The sequence below is a fragment of the Prunus mume genome, linkage group LG6 (assembly GCF_029339155.1).
Source record: "Prunus mume cultivar Tortuosa linkage group LG6, ASM2933915v1, whole genome shotgun sequence".
In the NCBI taxonomy this organism is placed as follows: domain Eukaryota; kingdom Viridiplantae; phylum Streptophyta; class Magnoliopsida; order Rosales; family Rosaceae; genus Prunus; species Prunus mume.
In genome coordinates, this window is record NC_142703.1 from 14,490,948 (window position 1) to 14,512,037 (window position 21,090).

General features: G+C 35.6%; 3 protein-coding genes across 4 annotated transcripts; all 3 read right to left on the reverse strand.

Annotated features, from left to right (window-relative positions):
• Positions 1 to 6,965: 6,965 nt before the first annotated feature.
• On the reverse strand, positions 6,966 to 11,134 carry LOC148916212 (sorbitol dehydrogenase-like). 2 transcript variants are annotated; one of them, XM_089055542.1, is made up of 6 exons: positions 10,922 to 11,134; positions 10,719 to 10,786; positions 10,281 to 10,517; positions 7,752 to 8,042; positions 7,482 to 7,666; positions 6,966 to 7,339 (listed from the first exon to the last, which is right to left on the reverse strand). In XM_089055542.1, the coding sequence occupies exons 1-6, from the start codon at positions 11,058 to 11,060 to the stop codon at positions 7,147 to 7,149; spliced, it is 1,113 nt and encodes a 370-aa protein (XP_088911668.1). In that variant the 5' UTR covers positions 11,061 to 11,134; the 3' UTR covers positions 6,966 to 7,146. The 2 variants fall into 2 exon arrangements, with proteins under 2 accessions (XP_088911668.1, XP_088911667.1); XM_089055541.1 differs by having other exon boundaries at positions 7,482 to 7,669.
• Positions 11,135 to 14,933: 3,799 nt separating this feature from the next.
• LOC103335137 (sorbitol dehydrogenase-like) lies at positions 14,934 to 17,115 on the reverse strand. Its single transcript, XM_089055487.1, has 6 exons — positions 16,757 to 17,115; positions 16,551 to 16,618; positions 16,166 to 16,402; positions 15,737 to 16,027; positions 15,467 to 15,654; positions 14,934 to 15,323 (listed from the first exon to the last, which is right to left on the reverse strand). Exons 1-6 carry the CDS (start codon positions 16,893 to 16,895, stop codon positions 15,131 to 15,133), a joined length of 1,116 nt encoding a protein of 371 aa, XP_088911613.1. The 5' UTR covers positions 16,896 to 17,115; the 3' UTR covers positions 14,934 to 15,130.
• A 1,610-nt stretch (positions 17,116 to 18,725) lies between these two features.
• On the reverse strand, positions 18,726 to 20,280 carry LHCA1 (chlorophyll a-b binding protein 6). Its single transcript, XM_008238226.2, has 4 exons — positions 19,981 to 20,280; positions 19,627 to 19,729; positions 19,171 to 19,459; positions 18,726 to 19,068 (listed from the first exon to the last, which is right to left on the reverse strand). The coding sequence occupies exons 1-4, from the start codon at positions 20,178 to 20,180 to the stop codon at positions 18,917 to 18,919; spliced, it is 744 nt and encodes a 247-aa protein (XP_008236448.1). The 5' UTR covers positions 20,181 to 20,280; the 3' UTR covers positions 18,726 to 18,916.
• Positions 20,281 to 21,090: the final 810 nt, after the last annotated feature.

The following is a 21,090-nucleotide window of genomic DNA, read 5'->3' on the forward strand; positions in this document are numbered from 1 at the left end:
TTTTGACACGTGGCCCTATGCTTTGGGCCGGTCTGTTTTATATTATAAATAGTATAGCCGTGCGGCTACACTGTTTGTAAACAGAAAAATTATTATAATTATTATAATTATTTTTTTGTTTTCAAAACTTTTCGGAATATAAAATCAGTTTCTTTAATTTTGTTCCATTGCCCAACTGCCTATTTCGATTACTGTTTAATACAATAAAATTAAAGAAAAAGTGCACAAAATAATTAATTTCTATTTATTAAGTGTTTTGTGAAATCTTTTTGGTGTCTTAATTAAATTTCTCCATAGCCCAAGAGCCCAATCCGTTACTATTAGGTCATTGCTCGAGTAACTATTGTCCCTTTTCGATTTTTTACTTTTTCAGAATTATTATACGTATAAAGATCTTGGTACTTTCACGTTTAATACTGTATTATACACGTCCGCACGTATTTCTCATGTTTAATACACGTATTTTTAACAAAAATTTCAATAAGACACATAAAATTCACGCATTATATACATATTCTCACATATTATTGAATAAGGATAACATATATGTATTTTTAAAAGCGTATAGCCGCACGGCTATACTCAGTTTTCCCTTAGTTCTTTTCAGAAGTAGTCTAGGCGTCCGGCTATACTCGTTTTTCCCCCAAAAAATAGTACAGCCGGTCGGCCTCTTTTCACACGTGGCCCTATGCTTGGGGCTAGTATAGCCGTGCGGCTATACTCTTTGTAAACAGAAAAATTATTATAATTATTTTTTTCTTTTCAAAACTTTTCGGAATATAAAATTAGTTTCTTTACTTTTGTTCCATTGCCCAACTGCCTATTTCGATTACTGTTTAACACGGCAAAATTAAAGAAAAAGTGCACAAAATAATTAATTTCTATTTATTAAGTGTTTTGTGAAATCTTTTGGGTGTCTTAATTACATTTTTACAAATTTATAAATAAACCCAATCCTAGACATGTATTTATAAAAAAACCCAAGCACTATTTAAACATAGAAACACACCCAAAATCAACTCCAAAGTCAACTTTTTGGGTGTGTTTATAAATGGGTTTTGAGTGTGTGTAATGATTGGTTTTGGGTGTGTTTATAAAGTGTTTTGGGTGTTGGGTTTTTTTATAATTTCAACCTCCATTTTGGGTGTTTTAGTGAAACTCCCTTAAATTTTTCCATAGCCCAAGAGCCCAATCCGTTACTATTAGGTCATTACGCGAGTAACTATTGTCCCTTTTCGATTTTTTACTTTTTCAGAATTATTATACGTATAAAGATCTTGGAACTTTTACGTTTAATAATGTATTATACACGTCTGCACGTATTTCTCATTTTTAATACACGTACTTTTCGCAAAAATTTCAATAAGGCACACAAAATTCACGTATTATATACATATTCTCACATATTATTGAATAAAAATAACGTATTTGTATTTTATAAATCGTATAGCCGTACGGCTATACTCAGGTTTCCCTTAGTTCTTGTATAGCCGCGAGGCTATACCCCCTTTTCCTCAAAAAACAGTACAGCCGGCCGGCCCTACCCTTTTGACATGGGGCCCTATGCCCTGTGCTGGTCCGTTTTATATTTACAACTAGTATAGCCGCTCGGCTATACGGTTTCTGTAAAATTGTTATTATTATTTTCTTTTTGGTTTTCAAAAATTTTCAGAATATAAAATTAGTTTCTTTACTTTGGTTCCACTGCCCAAGTGCCTATTTCAATTACTATTTAATACAACAAAATTAAAGAAAAAGTGCACAAAATAATTCATTTCTATTTATTAAGTGTTTTGTGAAATCTTTTGGGTGTTTAATTAAATTTCTCCATAGCCCAAGAGTTCAATCCGTTACTATTAGAACATTACTCGAGTAACTATTGCCCCTTTTCGATTTTTTACTTTTTCAGAATTATTATACGTATAAAGATCTTGGAACTTTCACGTTTAATAATGTATTATACACGTCCGCACGTATTTCTCATTTTTAATACACGTACTTTTCACAAAAATTTCAATAAGGCCTACAAAATTCACGTATTATATACATATTCTCACATATTAATGAATAAAAATAACGTATTTGTATTTTTTAAATCGTATAGCCGTACGGCTATACTCAGGTTTCCCTTAGTTCTTATTAAAAGTTGTATAGCCGTGCGGCTATACCCGTTTTTCCCCAAAAAAATATTACAGCCGACCGGCCCTACCCTTTTGACACGTGGCCCTATGCTTGGGGCTAGTATAGCCGTGCGGCTATACGCTTTGTAAACAGAAAAATAATTATAATAATTATAATTATTTTTTTGTTTCCAAAACTTTTCGGAATATAAAATTAGTTTCTTTACTTTTGTTCCAATTCCCAACTGCCTATTTCGATTACTGTTTAAGACAGCAAAATTCAAGAAAAAGTGCACAAAATAATTAATTTCTATGTATTAAGTGTTTTGTGAAATCCTTTGGGTGTCTTAATTAAATTTCTCCATAGCCCAAGATCCCAATCCGTTACTATTAGGACATTACTCGAGTAACTATTGTCCCTTTTCGATTTTTTACTTTTTCAGAATTATTATACGTATAAAGATCTAGGAACTTTCACGTTTAATAATGTATTATACACGTCCGCACGTATTTCTCATTTTTAATACACGTACTTTTCACAAAAATTTCAATAAGGACACAAAATTCATGTCTTATATATATATTCTCACATATTATTGAATAAAAATAACATATTTGTATTTTTTAAATCGTATAGCCGTACGGCTATACTCAGGTTTCCCTTAGTTCTTTTGAAAAGTTGTATAGCCGTGCGGCTATACCCTTTTTCCCCAAAAAAAATAGTACAGCCGCCCGGCCCTACCCTTTTCACACGTGGCCCTATGCTTCAGGCTAGTATAGCCGTGCGCCTATACTCTTTGTAAACAGAAAAATTATTATAATTATTATAATTATTTTTTTGTTTTCAAAACTTTTCGGAATATAAAATTTGTTTCTTTACTTTTGTTCCATTGCCCAAGTGCCTATTTCGATTACTGTTTAATACAGCGAAATTGAAGAAAAAGTGCACAAAATAATTAATTTCTATTTATTAAGTGTTTTGTGAAATATTTTGGGTGTCTTAATTAAATTTCTCCATAGCCCAAGAGCCCAATCCGTTACTATTAGGTCATTACTCGAGTAACTATTGTCCCTTTTCGATTTTTTACTTTTTCAGAGTTATTATACGTATAAATATTTTGGTACTTTCACGTTTAATAATGTATTATACACGTCCGCACGTATTTCTCATTTTTAATACACGTACTTTTAACAAAAATTTCAATAAGGCACACAAAATTCACGCATTATATACATATTCTCACATATTATTGAATAACAATAAAATATATGTATTTTTTAAATTGTATAGCCTATGCTCAGGTTTCCCTTAGTTCTTTTGAAAAGTTGTATAGCTGTGCGTCTATACCCGTTTTTCCTCAAAAAAAGTACAGCCGGCCGGCCCTACCCTTTTGACACGTGGCCCTACGCTCTGGGCTTGTCTATTTTATATTTGTAAATAGTATAGCCGTCCGGCGATACGGTTTGTAAACAGAAAAATTATAATTATAATTATTATTATTTTAGTTTTCAAAAAATTTCAGAATATAAAATTAGTTTCTTTACTTTTGTTCCATGCCCAAGTGCCTATTTCAATTACTATTTAATACAACAAAATTAAGAATAAGTGCACAAAATAATTAAATTGTATTTATTGAGTGTTTTGTGAAATCGTTTGGGTGTCTTAATTAAATTTCTCCATAGCCCAAGAGCTCAATCCGTTACTATTAGGTCATTACTCGAGTAACTATTGTCCCTTTTCGATTTTTTACTTTTTCAGAATTATTATACGTATAAAGATCTTGGTACTTTCACGTTTAATACTGTATTATACACATCCGCACGTATTTCTCTTGTTTAATACACGTATTTTTAACAAAAATTTCAATAATACACATAAGATTCACGCATTATATACATATTCTCACATATTATTGAATAAAAATAACATATATGTATTTTTAAAAGCGTATAGCCGCACGGCTATACTCAGTTTTCCCTTAGTTCTTATCAGAAGTTGTCTAGGCGTGCGGCTATACTCGTTTTTCCTCCAAAAAATAGTACAGCCGGTCGGTCCCTTTTGACACGTGGCCCTATGCTTTGGGCTGGTCTGTTTTATACTATAAATAGTATAGCCGTTCGGCTAGACTCTTTGTAAAGAGAAAAATTAAATTAAATTATTTTTCGAAAATTTTCAGAATATAAAACTGGTTTCTTTACTTTTGTTCCATTGTGCAGTGCCCCAAGGCGTCTTTGATTAATATAATTATTATTAATGAATGCCAAACCCATTGCCAAGGCTATTAGCTCAACTCCCTAATGTTAACCAGATTTACTTTACTATCATAGTGCTTTGTTTATAAACATATTTATAGGAGTGTGTATTTTCAATGTGGGACTTTCACAAAGGCACCTCAAAAGGCAAGCCTACAGAGAAATCTATATTTTTATTGTTGGTGCAATGTGAAAATATATTTAAGGCCCTTCAAGGTTTCCGTGGCGCATCTGTACATGCCATTCAAGGTCTTGCAGGACTGTCAACTGCAACCAACAAGAACAATGAGGATTATAACTTTCGTAATCTCGTTCAATTGTATGGATATCAAAACCATTATGGTGAGACTTTTGGGAAGTAATACTGGACAGGAAAAGTACCCTTGCTACAGGCATAATTGGCAGGTCACCAGCAGCAAGCCAGCAAGCAATACTAATGGAAATAGTTCTCACAATTTTCAATTGCTAACACAGGATTGGGACCTAGTCGACTCGGCGGAGAAGATACGACAGGTAAAAGAGAAGAGAACAAGAAAATCCGGAAAAAAGACCATGACACAAAGCAACTATCATATGTATGAGCATAACACTTAAAAAAACAAAACTAAATACCAACCAGAGGACTGTTCAAATGAAAGGAAATAGACTCTTGCTTTTTCCATATTAGAGAAGCTATTTTACAGAAAATTCAATCTGGTGAAGTGACAAAATGTGTTCCAGCAAATACCTTCCCATGCACATCTGATGCCAAACCAGTGGCCAACGGTTCTGCTCTTATCAGAATGTCATACTCCATCTGTAAAATAAGGAAGGGCCTCACCGTGTCTGAATATATATCGTCATGATTGAGCATGACTAAGGAACAACCCTGCGACAAGATAAGGTACATGAGATGAATAACTGAAAAAAAAAAAAAAAAGGAGTGTAGTATGAAAACCGGAGAAAATGACTGACAGTATGAAAACCGGAGAAAAGGAGTGTGCATTTTCCAAAGACAAAAGGGTACCTTTGCAAAAAGGGTTCATGAATGAAAAGTTATATAGTGGTATGAATAGCGTCTCTGTGAATTTTAAACCAACTCTGCCTCTCAAGAAATATTTGAGGTAAAGAGGTAGAAGAACAAGCCATGAGTTGGTTCCTGCGTTCTGGCAAATCAAGCAAAAATGCAAAGAAGAAGAAGAAGAAGCCAGAAGATCAGATCCCATCAATTTCAGGTATCTCCATGAACATTTGCCGGACATAATTTGCAAAGCAGGTCCTCCTAGCCGTGCTGCAAAGCAAGCCCTCTTTTTTTAAAAATATAAGGAGAGAGAAATTTTGTAAAAGAAGCCAAAATGAACAAAATTGCCCTTATTTATTTTTGGATTTCCTAAGGAATCCTTTACATTTGCATGTCTTTGACTTGAAAGTTGAGAGGTTTTTCTGTCTTTTTTGAAAAAGCTTTGTGTTTTTCCAAAAGTGAAAATTTTTTTTTGGCTATAACCTAAATTTACTAAAATATAAATCGTATAGCCGAGCGGCTATACTTACCTGGACAAGGCACGACTAATCACAAGGCAGGTCCTCTTTTTTTAATATAAATAGTATAGCCGGCCGGCTATACACTGATTTTTTATTTTTAAAAAAATATTATAGCCGTGCGGCTGTACTGACCGCTGGGGGTCTGCCCTTTTATAAATCGTGTAGCCGCACGGCTATACTCGTTTTTTATTTTTATTTTTTGGGTATAAAAAGTATAGCCAGGAGTACTCTATTTTTCTTTTTTCTTTTTTCTATTTAAAATAAATAAATAGTATAATTGATCCGCTATACTATTTATATATATACTAGGATCCTTTTTTTCTTTTAAATATTTTCCCCGATTTTCGTTTATCTTTAAGAGTAGTTTATAGCATTATCCATTACTATTAGGAAATTACTCATGTCTCTATTGTCCTCTTTTCATTTTTTACTTTTCTAGAATTATTACCCGTACAAATAATTTACCACTTTTCATGTTTAATACACGTATTTTTTACAAAATTTTCAATAATACACACAAAATTCACGTATTATACACATAATTTTCACATATTATTGAATAAAAATAATATATATTAAAAAAATTAAATATATTATTTTAAAATATTATATAGTGACCGAACTTTTCAGTTGTAACTTGCCAAATTTTTTAATGATTACTAAACAATTTATTATGCAACTAAATTTTACTAGTTTGTAGAGTTGAAATAGTACAAAATTAATTATATAAATATGTATTGAAAAATTATTCAAGATTTCCATGTCTTTATTCAAAATTAGCTATTTTTCTCAATATTTTCATAGTTTTGGACCCTCAATATTTTTGTCCATACTTATCTTAATAAATTACATTAAATATTAACTATTAACTTAAATAATTAGAGGGCTATTCTAAACAAATAGGGTTCTGCTTGGTACTTAAGTAAGTAAATAATTCGACCAATGTTTTGTATATATTAAAAAAAGTATGAAATTTTAGTATTTAATTTATTTTCTATATCTTTATTACAATTATTATCACAAAATGATACTTATTTATTAAGTACTTACATGTTTATATTTACTCCTTGGTCCTTTTAATAGTTGTTTATTATTATTATTATTATTTTTACAACAGAAACTTGTACCCGACTAGATGGGTTTAAAATGGGCTAATTATAAGTACAACACCCAACCACAAACCCCAATTATTGGGCAAACAAAGCACAACAAAAAGTTCATCAAAGATTGGCTCCATTTCCTTGAGCCAATTTTACAGATTAAACATGACCTTAATGGCATTGCCTCCACCAGCACTGGTTTCAAATGCTTTTTCCAATTCCTTTTGAGAGAATCCAAAACGATGTGTTATCAGGGGCTTCACATCAACCTTACTACTTCTCAACAATTCGAGGCACAAGGGCCATGTGTTCTTGTATCGGAAAATTCCAATCACATCGACCTCTCTGCATTAAATCACGAAATCTTAAATAATAAGAATAATGCGTGTCACAAGTGAGTCATGTCTCATGCCTCTATTAGAGATGTGACACCAAATACAATACAAATAGTTTTACAAACTGAACAATTGAATAAATCAATGTATACCTGGCGGCAGCTGAAGTGAGTGGGAGAGTCAGCTCTCTCTGGCCCATTCCCACAAGGCAAACTTTGCCACCGGAACCAGTAGCACTCAAAGCTGTCGCCATGGTTTTATTAAACCCTGCACAATCGAAGCTTACATCCACTCGAGTTCCCATAGCTTCTTTTATTTTAACAACTTCTTCAGCAACCTCCTTCAAAATAATTTAGATAAACTCATTAAAAAAAGGGCTGATGTCACCCTACAAATCCCGAACATGTGACAGCAGCATGTACCTCAATATTTGTGGAAACTTTGACAATCTCATGTGCACCAAGAGCCTTTGCAATGGATAAACGGTGGTCATTCACATCCGCCACGACAATTCTAGGTGCTTCGAAGGCACAAGCAGCCAACAATGTAACAAGTCCTATAGGTCCTGCTCCCATGACCAAAACATTTGTTTCTGGACCGACATTAGCCCGACGACAAGCATGAACACCAACACTTAAGGGCTCACACATTGCCCCTTCCTCCAAGCTCACATTGTTTGGTAGTTTAAAACACAGGTCTCCAGGATGGACAACCTGTGAAATAAAATATAAGAAAACATCATGTATCTCAGACAGCCTCAAATTTGAATTGCCCACTAAAAAAACTATAGTATCTCAAAGTGAGTGTTGTTATTTGTAGTATTTCAACTCACAGGACCAGTCCAATTCAATTGGACAATAGTTATAATCGATGTTTGGTAGGCCTAAATACATTTTAGACTAAGACACAAATCTTGCACAAAAATCCAGAATAGCCCATATTCAAAGAAGTCGCAATTGAAATAAAGGGAGCTTCACTAATACACCCAAAATAGCGGTTGAAATTATAAAAAAAAACCCACATAGAATACACTTTAGAAACACACCCAAAACTCATTTACTACATAAGAAATTAGTGTTTAAGTTCTTATAAATTACATGATTGTCATTGATCAACTTAAAAAAGAAGACCAACACAAAAAAACTTAAATTACACCCAAAACAAGCCCAACCCAATTTTATAAAAAAAAACCCAAACAATTCATTACAAACAAAAGGTCTTGAAAACCGTAGTTTCATTAACATGTCATGTTAATTAATGATTGTAATGTTCTACACCTTTATTGTCATGTTGATTAATTATTGTAATGTTCCAGTTTAGGGTAATAACACTGCTCTGTCATGTTGATTAATGATTGTAATGTTCCAGTGTAGGGTAATAACACTGCTAGTTTCCTATAACATCGTATTTCTAATGCATGTTTACCCCTGTAATGTTCCAGTGTAGGGTAATAACACTACTAGTTTCCTATGATATCCTAATTCTAATGCATGTCTAGTCATGTAATGTTCCAGTCTAGGGTAATAACATTGCTAGTTTACTATCATGTTGATTAATGGTTGTAATGTTCCAATCTAGGGTAATAACACTGCTAGTTTATTGTTATGTTGATTAATGGTTGTAATGTTCCAGTTTATGGTAATAACAATATTAGTTTCATATGACATCTTATTTCTAATACATGTCTATTCTTATAATGTTTCAGTCTTGGGTAATAACACTGCTAGTTTCCTATGACATTCTAGTTCTAATGCATATCTACCCATGTAATGTTCTAGTATAGGGTAATAACACTGTTATTTCCTATGACATCCTATTTCTAATGCATGTTTACCCCTGTAATGTTCTAGTCTAGGGTAATAACACTGCTAGTTTACTGTCATGTTGATTAATGCTTGTCATGTTGCTATTTCTAATACATGTCCACCAAAGAAAAGATGAAGAAAGAACAAACCAGACCAACTCAAAACAAGCTAAGCCCAGATTGTTAATACTATTATGTCATAGAAATATATTGTTAATACTCTGTCATAGAAGTACATTATTAATACTCTGTCACAGAAGTACATTGTTAAACAAAAATGAGATTCATAACTGAAATAGTAACAAAAGTTGAATCAATTATCAAAGCTTAAAATACATTTCGAAAATCAACTAAAATCTGAAGAGAAACACATAATTGAAGCAAAAGATAAAAAATCTCAAGTCCAAACCAAACGACAACGACGACAATGACAACAATAACAACAACGACGATGTGGCGAAAGAGGAGTAGAGCTCGAAGATGAGAAGTGGAGCTAAAAGCATCTGATCGAGGTTTGTTCAAGGTCTTGAACAATCCGAAAAAAGAAAAAATCAATAGAAGCACAATTTTAGAACAAGAAATCGAATGTGAAATATTGAAAAATTGTATATTAAAGATGAAGAATATAGTTGGACCTGAGACTGAGCTTCAATGGAAGTTCCTCTTGCTCCAACACCAGAGAAAACACCAGCGAGAAAGGAAAAAATAAATATGATTTGGTTTTTTCGCAGATTTGGTTTTTTCGGCAGATTTGGTTTTATGGCAAATCTAGACATATTTGGTTTTATGGCAGATCTGGGCAGATCTGATTTTCCTCTGTTAAATCCATAGTACAAGGACAATATAGGTATTTAACACACACAAATAAACTAAAAAAAAACTATTAAATTAAAAAAATTGATAGCTGTCAATTTTTGGGTTTTTTTGGGTGTGTTTATAGTTTTTAAATGGTATAGAGTTTCTTTATAAAACTATGTCTAAGATTGAGTATATAACTAAATTTCTATAAAATAAACTCAAAGTCCAGTCATGCTCTAGTCAGCCTTATCCAATACTAAAGTTTCACTTGTGCCAAGCTTACAACGCTCCACGTGTCATCTTGTGCTAGTTACAACTGGCATATAATATGCTGCAAATACGTGGATACCTGATTTGTCAGGCAACCATGAGTTGGAGGGGACCCGAAAAACTTCATCTCGGGGCATAGATTATATCGCCCTTGTTTGCATAGCTCACATCGCTTGCAATTGATGCCGGGCTCTAGTGCCACACGGTCACCAGGCACCAGATGCTTCACCTCACTCCCAACTTCCTCTACGATCCCAGCACACTCATGCCCAATTACCATTGGCTCTTTCACCACAAAATCTGCACATCTCATATTCTGAAAATAGTAACAAACAACAACAATCAAAACAGGCCATTTACCAATTAATTTAACGTATATATTGTTTAACAATCAATAAACATCAAATATCGAATCCCCATGAAGACGTGAGTTAGGTTAGTTGATTAGAGTATTGTGTCCGGCTTTTGCTTTATCATGGATATAATAAAGACCCAAGAAGGGAAAAGAGGGGGTGACCTTGAAGTGGTGAACATCACTGCAACATATGCCAACAGCCTTGAGTCGAATTAAAACATCACGGGGTCCTAAAGAAATACCAAGAAAAGAAGGAACACAGGAAGTCAATTAGGCAAAAAGGATCACAAATAATAATTTGACCTGAAAAGTGAAAGAAGTTTAGTTAAAAAAAACAGTGATCCAGAAAAAGAACAAATTGGTACCGAGATTAGGGAGCTTGAAAGGTTGGATTTTGAGGGTGTTAACACCAAGAAGCCAAGCAGCCATGTTCTCTTGTTCACAACCATCTCTGCTGGCTCCAACAAAACCATCACCTCCATCAGGCTTTCCTCCCTTACCCATTCGTAATTTGAGTTTTTTTTTTTTTTTTTGGTGCTTTGGATTTATGCCGGCCTTTATGAAGCCTGTGTTGAGAGATGTAGATGGAGAAATGTGATGGCCTGCCACCTTCTTAAATCTATATGATGACGTGGGGTCTCATCTTTTGATTGCACGCCCTATTTTTTTAGAAAAAAAATTTAGACTAAGCACACCTTAATTTTTTTAGAAAAAACATTTAGACTAAGCACACCTGATTTTTTTAGAAAAAAAATTTAGACTAAACACCTTATTTTTTTAGAAAAAAATAAAATTTAGAGTAAGCACACCTTATTTTATATAGCAGAATAATCCAACATTTAACGGTATTTGCCTACGTATGTCGGTGGCTGGTACTCATCTCATGCAAGGTTTTTTCCTTGCCACATTCAACCGTTATCCATTACATCACTGTTGGCTAGATTGTTCCAAGCACACCTAGATTAGTCAAACACATTGGCTTCAGGAATTTTCATGTTTATCAAATACACAATTTAATATATTTACACGTATTATAATTTGAATGAATCCAATACATCATATTTAGAATGACGTATGTTGTATTGACTAACATAAAGAATAGTTACCAATATTTTTAGGACAAATAAGGTAGACAAATTTGGTAATTTTAGATTTAATTCCACCAACAGATACCCTCTGCATATAGCAGTCCATTTACACAGCAATCAAAACCCATCAAGACAAAGCCTCTCGATATTCTGTCACATAACATAACATAAACTTTTGTGTGTTTTTTTTTTCTTCTTCAGGTTTTTCAATAGAAGGAAAAGCTGCAATGCGTTTGAGATTGGTGCTTGCTTTGGTCCTCGTGACATTGTTGGCTTCAAACCAACACGTTGGTGTTGCGCCCACTGTTTTCACTCCAAGCCCAGCCCCTTGTAGTAGTTGATTAAAGGCAAAAAGTCACTTTTGATCCCTGTGATTTGTCATTTTTATTATTTTGGTCCATATCGTTTCAATTTGGTCAATTTTGCCCATGTAGTTTTCAAGTTAAGCAATTTAAGAACAATTCTCAATTTCTGTCAAATTTATTTAACTTCCGTTAATTGGAGAAGGGCAATTTCGTCAAATTATTAAAAAAATTAATTCCTTTAAAAAGTAAACAATACAAAATGAAATTTTAATAATAAAAATAATCCTTAAAATAATAAAACATTAATATTCTTTGAAAAAAACTAATATTTTTAAAACATAATTATAAACAATAATAAAAACCAAAGCCTTTTCTCAACCAATCATCCTCTCTCTCTCTCTCTCACTCTCTCTCAGCCATAAAAACGAATTAAACCAGAAAATCCAGAAAAAACGAAATAAACCAGAAAACCCAGAAAAACTAATTAATCAAACCCAGAAAAAACGAATTAATTTAATTAATTAATTAATGAAACCCAGAAAAGAAAAAAAATCCAGCTTGGGTTTGATTTCAAGGAGTTGAAGAAGAATGGCTAATGGGGTTTGAAAAAGGAATGCACAGCTTTGATCTCTTTCTCCATTTCTCCCCAATCCAATTTTGACCCCACTCTCCCTTTCTCCCTTCCTTAACCCATCCTCCATCCTCTGTCCCGTCAGCCTCCAGCCATTGCCTCCCAAACAATTGCGCCCCACCGCAAGATCTCCTCGGCTCAACCCCAGAAAACAAATGCTGGATCGCTCCTCACCTCTGTGCGACTTCTCGGAGGCGAAATCGTGAATTAAGAGATGTGAATGTCGTCGACCACCAGAACACCCGACGGGTCGAACTCGGTGGGTCCCACACCCCCACCCACCCAATCCCACCCTGACGCACCTCTCGTCTCTCTCTTTCCCACCCCCGACGCACCTCCATCCCCAATCTGCCCCCAGATTTGGAACCGAACTTAAAAGATAATTACAACTGGATTTTCACTTGAAATCCAAATTTAAAACAAAAACAAAAGAAATTGATCAACTCCGGTAAATTGAAGCGTTTTGGATGAGAGTTTGGGAGAAAGATTGGATGGGTTGGTGGGGGTGTGGGAGGGGGCTGTCGTGGCTAGAAGAAGAGTTTGGGTTTATTTTTTTATTTTATTAATTTAAAATGGTTTTTTCATTACCTTTGTTTTTGGACCAAAATGCTCCTCAGCAACTAACGCCAGTGGCTCTATTTTAACAGAAATTTAGGATTGTCCTTGAATTGCTTAAATTGAAAACTACATGGACAAAATTGATCAAATTGAAACGACAGGGACAAAAATAGTAAAAGTGACAAATTACAGGGGCCAAAAATGACTTTTTGCCTTGATTAAATTTAATAGAAGTCTCCACTATCTTGACAGGAAAAAAAAAAAAAAAAAGTCTATAAAAAAGGGCCATGGTAAAAGTCTGCTTTGGGATAATGATGTCCCCAATGTCGTTTAGGGACAACGAAACACATGAAAGTCAATAATGTAAGTCAATAATGAATTTGTAATTCAAGTGGAACAATCCTTGCATTGGTGTTCAAATTGTCCGTTACTAATATCGTTTGGATAAATAAAAAAAATTGCGAGTCGACAACATAATAAAACATCATATTCATATAAATAACTAGGCAACATGCGTGCTGACCCTTTTATCTTTGACTTTGTATTTCTCAAACTTCCTTTGGAGTAGCCAAGGGGTAATTGGCTTCAGGAGAAATTGGTATGTATCAAATACATTAATGTAGTTTGACCTAAAGACAGATTTTCTTGTACAACTTTAGCAATTGCAATAATTTTAAATTGAAGTCTATATTTGTATTCTCTTAACTAGACTGGAAAGAAGATTTGGGTTGAGTGGGGAAAACTCCTACGACTGTAAAGAAGAGGGCCATGCCCATGGCTTTTCTTACGACTGTAAAGAAGTGGGCTAGGGCCATGCCCATGGGTTTTCCTACGACTGTAAAGAAGAGGGCCCTGCCCATGGGTTTATAAAGAACCCAAACATCACGTTTGAAACAATGTGGCTGTTTACAATGGATGCGATATAATTATATCCGATATTCTCTAAATACCAAGCGGTGCGTTTTGTTTGAATTGCACAAAGTTGCAATACTTGGCTAAAACACGACACTTGTACCAAATTAAATATTATAATATTAAATTTCCAACAATGAAGCCTTTTCTTTTTAGCACATTTTCATTTGCTTTGATTTAGTCTTCATGGATAAAAACTTCTCTACTTGACAGGACCCGACTCAAATTCCACTTCAGACTTCGAGCTGAACCGTGTGCATGTTCGACACTTAATAGTTACAAATTAATTAGGGATCAGGTTGTTACACTACTCATGCGAGTGACTATTACATTGAAATGTATTTGGTCTTTTAGGGTTATTAGTAGAGATATAAGATGTGCGATATCGCCGATGTGTCCTCCTATACCTGGATTAACCCTTTGCGGTTACTGTGCATCCATCTTTATATATTAACCCCTTATGGGTATTTGGTCTTTGTATCCAATTATTGAATACAATTATCGCTAATTTAAAAATAAAATATAAATATATATATTTTTTTAAAAAAACTAAAAAAAAAACTGCTCTACTCAAAATTGTTCAGGCCACCTTTGAGAAAATGCCCCATAAGGGACTATATCTATACACATGTGTTGAATTTGAATGGAACATTTTATTTATATGATCAAGTGTGACTTGCGTGTGATAAGCTAAAAATAATAATTAATTGTTATATACACCATGTATTTCTTAACTGCAATAGGATGGGATATAGATAATCTAACTAGGGTTCCTGCCTTTAGTTGCGTCTTTCTACCTTCAATAAGCCTCGTGATGGTATTAGGTGTTTTCTTGGTGAAGATTTGATTGTATTTGTGTGCTTTGGTATCACATAAGAACATGTTCTTTTTATTTTCGGTCAATCTCCTTATTCCTTTCAATAGTAGTTTTTTTTTACAACAGAAACTTGTACCCGACTAGATGGGTTTAAAATGGGCTAATTATAAGTACAACACCCAACCAAAAAAACCCCAATTATTGGGCAAACAAAGCACAACAAAAATTTCATCAAAGATTGGCTCCATTTCCTTGAGCCAATTTTACAGATTAAACATGACCTTAATGGCATTGCCTCCACCAGCACTGGTTTCAAATGCTTTTTCCACTTCCTTTTGAGAGAATCCAAAACGATGTGTTATCAGGGGCTTCACATCAACCTTACCACTTCTCAAAAATTCGAGGCACAAGGGCCATGTGTTTTTGTATCGGAAAATTCCAATCACATCCACCTCTCTGTATTAAAATCATGAAATCATAAATAATGTAAATAATGCGTGTCACAAGTGAGTAACGTCTCATTCCTCTACTAGAGATGTGACACCAAATACGATACAAATAGTTTTACAAACTGAACAAATGAATTAATCAATTTATACCTGGCAGTAGCTGGAGTGAGTGGGAGAGTCAGCTCTCTCTGGCCCATTCCCACAAGGCAAACTTTGCCACCGGAACCAGTAGCACTCAGAGCTGTCGCCATGGTTTTATTAAACCCTGCACAATCGAAGCTTACATCCACTCGAGTTCCCATAGCTTCTTTTATCTTAGCCACTTCTTCAGCAACCTCCTTCAAAATAATTGACATAAACTCATTAAAAAAAGGGTTGATGTCACCTTACAAACCCCGAACATGTAACAGCATCAGGTACCTCGATATTTGTGGAAACTTTGACGATCTCATGTGCACCAAGAGCCTTTGCAACGGATAAACGGTGGTCATTCACATCCGCCACGACAATTCTAGATGCTTCAAAGGCACGAGCAGCCAACAGTGTAACAAGTCCTATAGGTCCTGCTCCCATGACCAAAACATTTGATTCTGGACCGACATTAGCCCGACGACAAGCATGAACACCAACACTTAAGGGCTCACACATTGCCCCCTCCTCCAAGCTCACATTGTTTGGTAGTTTAAAACACAGGTCTCCAGGATGGACAACCTGTAAAATAAAATAACTCAAAAAGTCCAGTCATGCTCTAGTCAGCCTTATCCAATACTAAAAGTTCAATTCAAGACTCCACGTGTCATCGTATGCTAGTTACAACTGGCATATAATATGCAGCAAATACGTGGATACCTGATTTGCCAGGCAACCATGAGTTGGAGGGGACCCGAAAAACTTCATCTCAGGGCATAGATTATATCGGCCTTGTTTGCATAGCTCACATCGCTTGCAATTGATGCCGGGCTCTAGTGCCACACGGTCACCAGGCACCAGATGCTTCACCTCACTCCCAACTTCCTCAACGATCCCAGCACACTCATGCCCAATTACCATTGGCTCTTTCACCACAAAATCTGCACATCTCATGTTCTGGAATAGGAACAAACAACAATCAAAACAGTACATATTTACCAATTTAATTAGATATAATGGAGACGTGGGTTGGGTTATGTCAATTGACCAAGGCAGTGTGCCCAGACCCTTGCAGCCAAGAAGGGAGGAGGGTGGGGGGGGAGACCTTGAAGTGGTGAACATCACTGCCGCATATGCCAACAGCCTTGAGTCGAACTAAAACATCACGGGGTCCTAAAGAAATACCAAGAAAACAAGGAACACGGGAAGTCAATTAGGCAAAAAGGATCACAAATAATAATTTGACCTGAAAAATGAAAGAAGTTGAGTTTTTTAAAAAAACAGTGATCCAGAAAAAGAACAAATTGGTACCGAGATTAGGGAGCTTGAAAGGTTGGATTTTGAGGGTGTTAACACCAAGAAGCCAAGCAGCCATGTTCTCTTGTTCAACACCATCTCTGCTTGCATCTCCAAAGCCATCACCTCCATCAGTCTTTCCTCCCTTACCCATTTGCTATCTTTGTTTTTCTGTTTTTGCTGCTTTGGATTAATGTATGCCAGTCTTTGAAGCCCGTGTTGAGAGATGTAGATGGAGAAATGAGATGGCCTGCAAGTTTATTAAATCTATACTATGGTCGCACATCTGTAAATGAGTACACCTTATTGTTATATTATTTCAAAATAGACTAAGCACTTACTTTATAGGAAAAAGCTTTGCTCTAGACCAGAACAATAGATGGTATTGGTTTTGACTACGTACGTAAGTGGGTGGCTTGTTCTTATCTCATGCAAGGGTTTTCCTTGAGACATTCAACCATCATCCCTTACATCACTTTTGGCTAGATTTTTCCAAACACATGTAGATTAGTCAAACACACACTACAAGGAAAATACCATACGATAACACGTTATTAACAACGTACGTAAATTACGCGTTGTGGAATTAGATTTTCCACAATGTGTGGAAAGTGTGTGTCGTATTATACCGTTTTCAACAACTTGCATGTAGTGTGCGTTGTCAAAATGGAATTTCAGGGACATTTTAACAACGCATCCTTGCGTGTTGTTGTATCTGAAGTTCAACAACACACATCGCATGTTGTTGTATCTGAAGTTCAACAACACACATCGCATGTTGTCAAAACTATATCAATTTACTACAGTAAAATGTTGGTGAAAAAACTATCCGATTTTTTTTGCGGGCTCACTTTTCAGCTTAAAATTTCAACCTTGTGCGTGTCGTGTTATACCGATTTCAACAACTTACATTTAGTGTGTGTTGTCAAAATGGAATTTCGGGAACATTTTAACAGCGCATCCTTGCGTGTTGTTGTATCTAAAGTTCGACAACACTCATCACATGTTGTCAAAACTATATCAATTTGCTACAGTAAAATGTTGGTGAGAAAACTATCCGAATTTTTTTGGGGGCTCACTTTTCAGCTTAAAATTTCAGTCTCTCTCTCAAACTCTTTTTTAATTTCGGGTCCCGCTTTTTTTCTTTTTTTCCCACTACTTTTCTAATTTGGCACCCTCTCTTACCCAAACCCTCTATCGTCCTTTGTCTCTCGTCCCCTCCCAATCTCTGAGCCTAAACCCTCACTGGCTCCCTCTCATCTAGAATCCCTTTTCCTCTTCGTTCTCAGACTTCACGCCTGCACCATTCTCTCTCTTTCTCTCTCAATCCCTTTTATATTCTCAAGATTTTATACTAAAATTTATCCAATTGGAGAGCAAGGTGCGGAACCCTCTTCCTCTTCAAACTGATGGTTCTGAAAACTGATCGGGAAGAATCTGAACCATATCACTTCGTTCTCAACCTCTCACAGCCTCCATGCCAGGTCGATTTCCTTCCTCCCTCCTCAATTTCTGTCTGTCATACTCAGAAATCCAAAAACCCCCAAATCCCAAAAAACCGCTGCCTTCCATCCATATTGGTCTCAACTCTTTGGCAAAGTAAACGGTATGCTTTGATTGTTGTTCTTGACATTGGTGCTTGCTTTGGTGCTCATGACATTGTTGGCTCCAAACCAACACATTGGTGTTGAGGCTGTGGCACATTTTCACTCCAAGCCCAGCCCCTTCTTCTGATGCGTCTACCTGTAACGAGGCTGATTGTCAAGCAGACTGTATTGCTCAGCTCAAGGCCCAACATGCAAGTTCCCAATGTGTGGAGGTTGATGATGGAGTCGTTTGTGTGTGTTTTACCAACTACTTGTAATGCAAGCATTAATAAAATAACAGTGTCCTATTGCTCGATGGTCTTTATTTTGTTTTGATACATAAATTACAACCCTTCTCAAAGAGAATAGAAATACACACGGAAGAATAATGAAGCAGATTTAGAAAAGAACTAACTGATATATTCAATACAGTTCTTTAGATAGATCTAACATATGAAGGGGGATGGTAAAAGTTTGCTTGTAAACTCACTCACACATGCCAAAGACAAGATGTTTGGATTCATTGCATACGGTAACATGGAATTTTAATTTTTACAGTGGGTGTAAATCAAAATACTGCATGGGATAATCAAGGCAAAATCCCCTTTGGGATAATGACGTCCCCAATGTTCTTGTGCCATGGGTCAGCCAAGTGAGTGGCCAAATTCTCCAAAGGTCCGGTGCCAGGGTACGCCGATTGTTGAACAACGAAACCAACAAAAGCCAACAATGCGAGCCGGCCTACACAATCATTAAATTTGCTAGTAATTAGATTATAACACATTCACAGTTTGACAACATAAAACATTGTAATTACAAGAGACTAGGTATATGTGTACTGACCGTTTTTGATCTCCTTGACTTTGTATTCCTCAAACTTCTTAGGGTCCTTGGAGTAGCCCAAGGGGTCAAAAGCCCCACCAGGGTATTTTTTCTTCTCCGGGTCCTTTTCCATGCTGCGTTGGTGCTCTACGAAAGCAATGGAAAGGAACTCGATGACCAAAATTGTAGGCAATGTGCCCCATGGAACTGGGTTGCCTAAGTAGGTGGCTTGGCCTCCTGGAACGGCAGCCCACTCTTGTGCCTTTACCCAGTTGCCCAATCCCAAAGCCTCTGGTACTAGAATCCCTGGCTGCAAAAGTTGTAATTTGCAAGTTTAATTAGTCCTCAAAATTAAATAAAATTCAATTAAAAAAAGTAAACAAAATTGCAGGAATAATATATATATATATATATTTTTTTAAGGAACAAAATTGATCGAATTTTTAATGAAAATGTTCGTATAGTTTTAGTACTTACAACAGCAAGCATAGCCCATCTGCAGTGAATGAGCTCAGACTCCTTGAACCTCTCCAAGTTTTCTGGCACTTCTCCTAGCCGAAGCGGGTCAAATCCAAAGTCACTGAAACCCCAACAAGCAACAAATTAATACAATGTCACTAAACTAACATAAACTCCAAAGTATTGGAAATATAATATAGTTTTCTTCAAATTAATTAGCATGTTAGGTTCACCAAATTTCGTTCACCAAATGACCTCAAACTATTTAAGTTATTCAAATCTAAATTAGCTCTACACTTTATTTATTTCTAACAAGATACGAAACATATTTGATGACCCTAACATTATTATTGAATTGTTATATTTCGTTACCCGGGTGCAGAGCCATCTAGATAAGGAGGTCTCGGCTGGCCGGGCATCCAATCAGCGGACATGGAGAACCTGGAGGAGGCATTGGCACCAACACTGGGGAGCTGGACTGCACTGGTGGCAAATTTAGACTTGGAGGATGAGAGGACTGAAGGGAAGGCTGTGGTGGCGATGCCACAGCTCATCAAAGTGTTGGAAGCCATTAATGAACAAATGAATGCCTGCAAGATTTTTGGTCTCTGGGAGGAAGAAGAAGGGGAGACTTAGAATATGGGAGGTGGAAGGAGTGGCAAGGAATACTAGTAGTAGGGGGTACACAACTTGTGGGAGATATAGAAGAATCCAAATGTGGATCGTGATTGGCTAATGCTGCTTGCTTGTGCTCTGTTATTGGGCCACGTGGATTCTGTCAATCCAAATAGGTGGCCGTGTGTGGAATATCCCAGTTGATAGGTCAAATCTTATATGTGTGGTGGAGGTTGAGTTCTGCATGAAAATCTAACCCATCTGTAAGCACAGAAGTTAAGGGTGAAATGGTAAAATGCTTAGCAACGGAAGACTGAAACTACCCTTGCCAGTCAAGTCTTGTATTCTCTTGCCATTATCTTCAATTATGCATCAAGAATTCAAGATGAAGAAAAAGCAAAGTACTAGCTTAATTAAAATGGAAAACACAAAAGAACGCACATATAATTCTTCGACTAATTAAAGTGCTAAGATTAGTTGTTTATACGAATTGATTGACATGGATGTTTTAGTGAGTTTCATTGAATCTACGATTGAAATTCTACCATTTATAAGTACTTTTTTAGTTTAACTCAATTCTTTTAAGACCAAAACATCCTCAACACACCTGTCATAGATGCTAATGCGCATTTTACATTGTCATTATTATTAAAAAAAAATTCGCTGGAAGCATATTAAACTCATTTAATTAACCCAACAATGTCCTATATGCTAATTAACTAATAAATCTTTTGCCATTTTAATGTAAAAATTCCCAAAATAGTCGTGTCATGTTTAGATACAAATATGGTTCATTTGGTGGGATAGATGATATGACTCGATATGATTCATGATCCTAGTTAAATGTTTGGCTATCTAAACAACGTG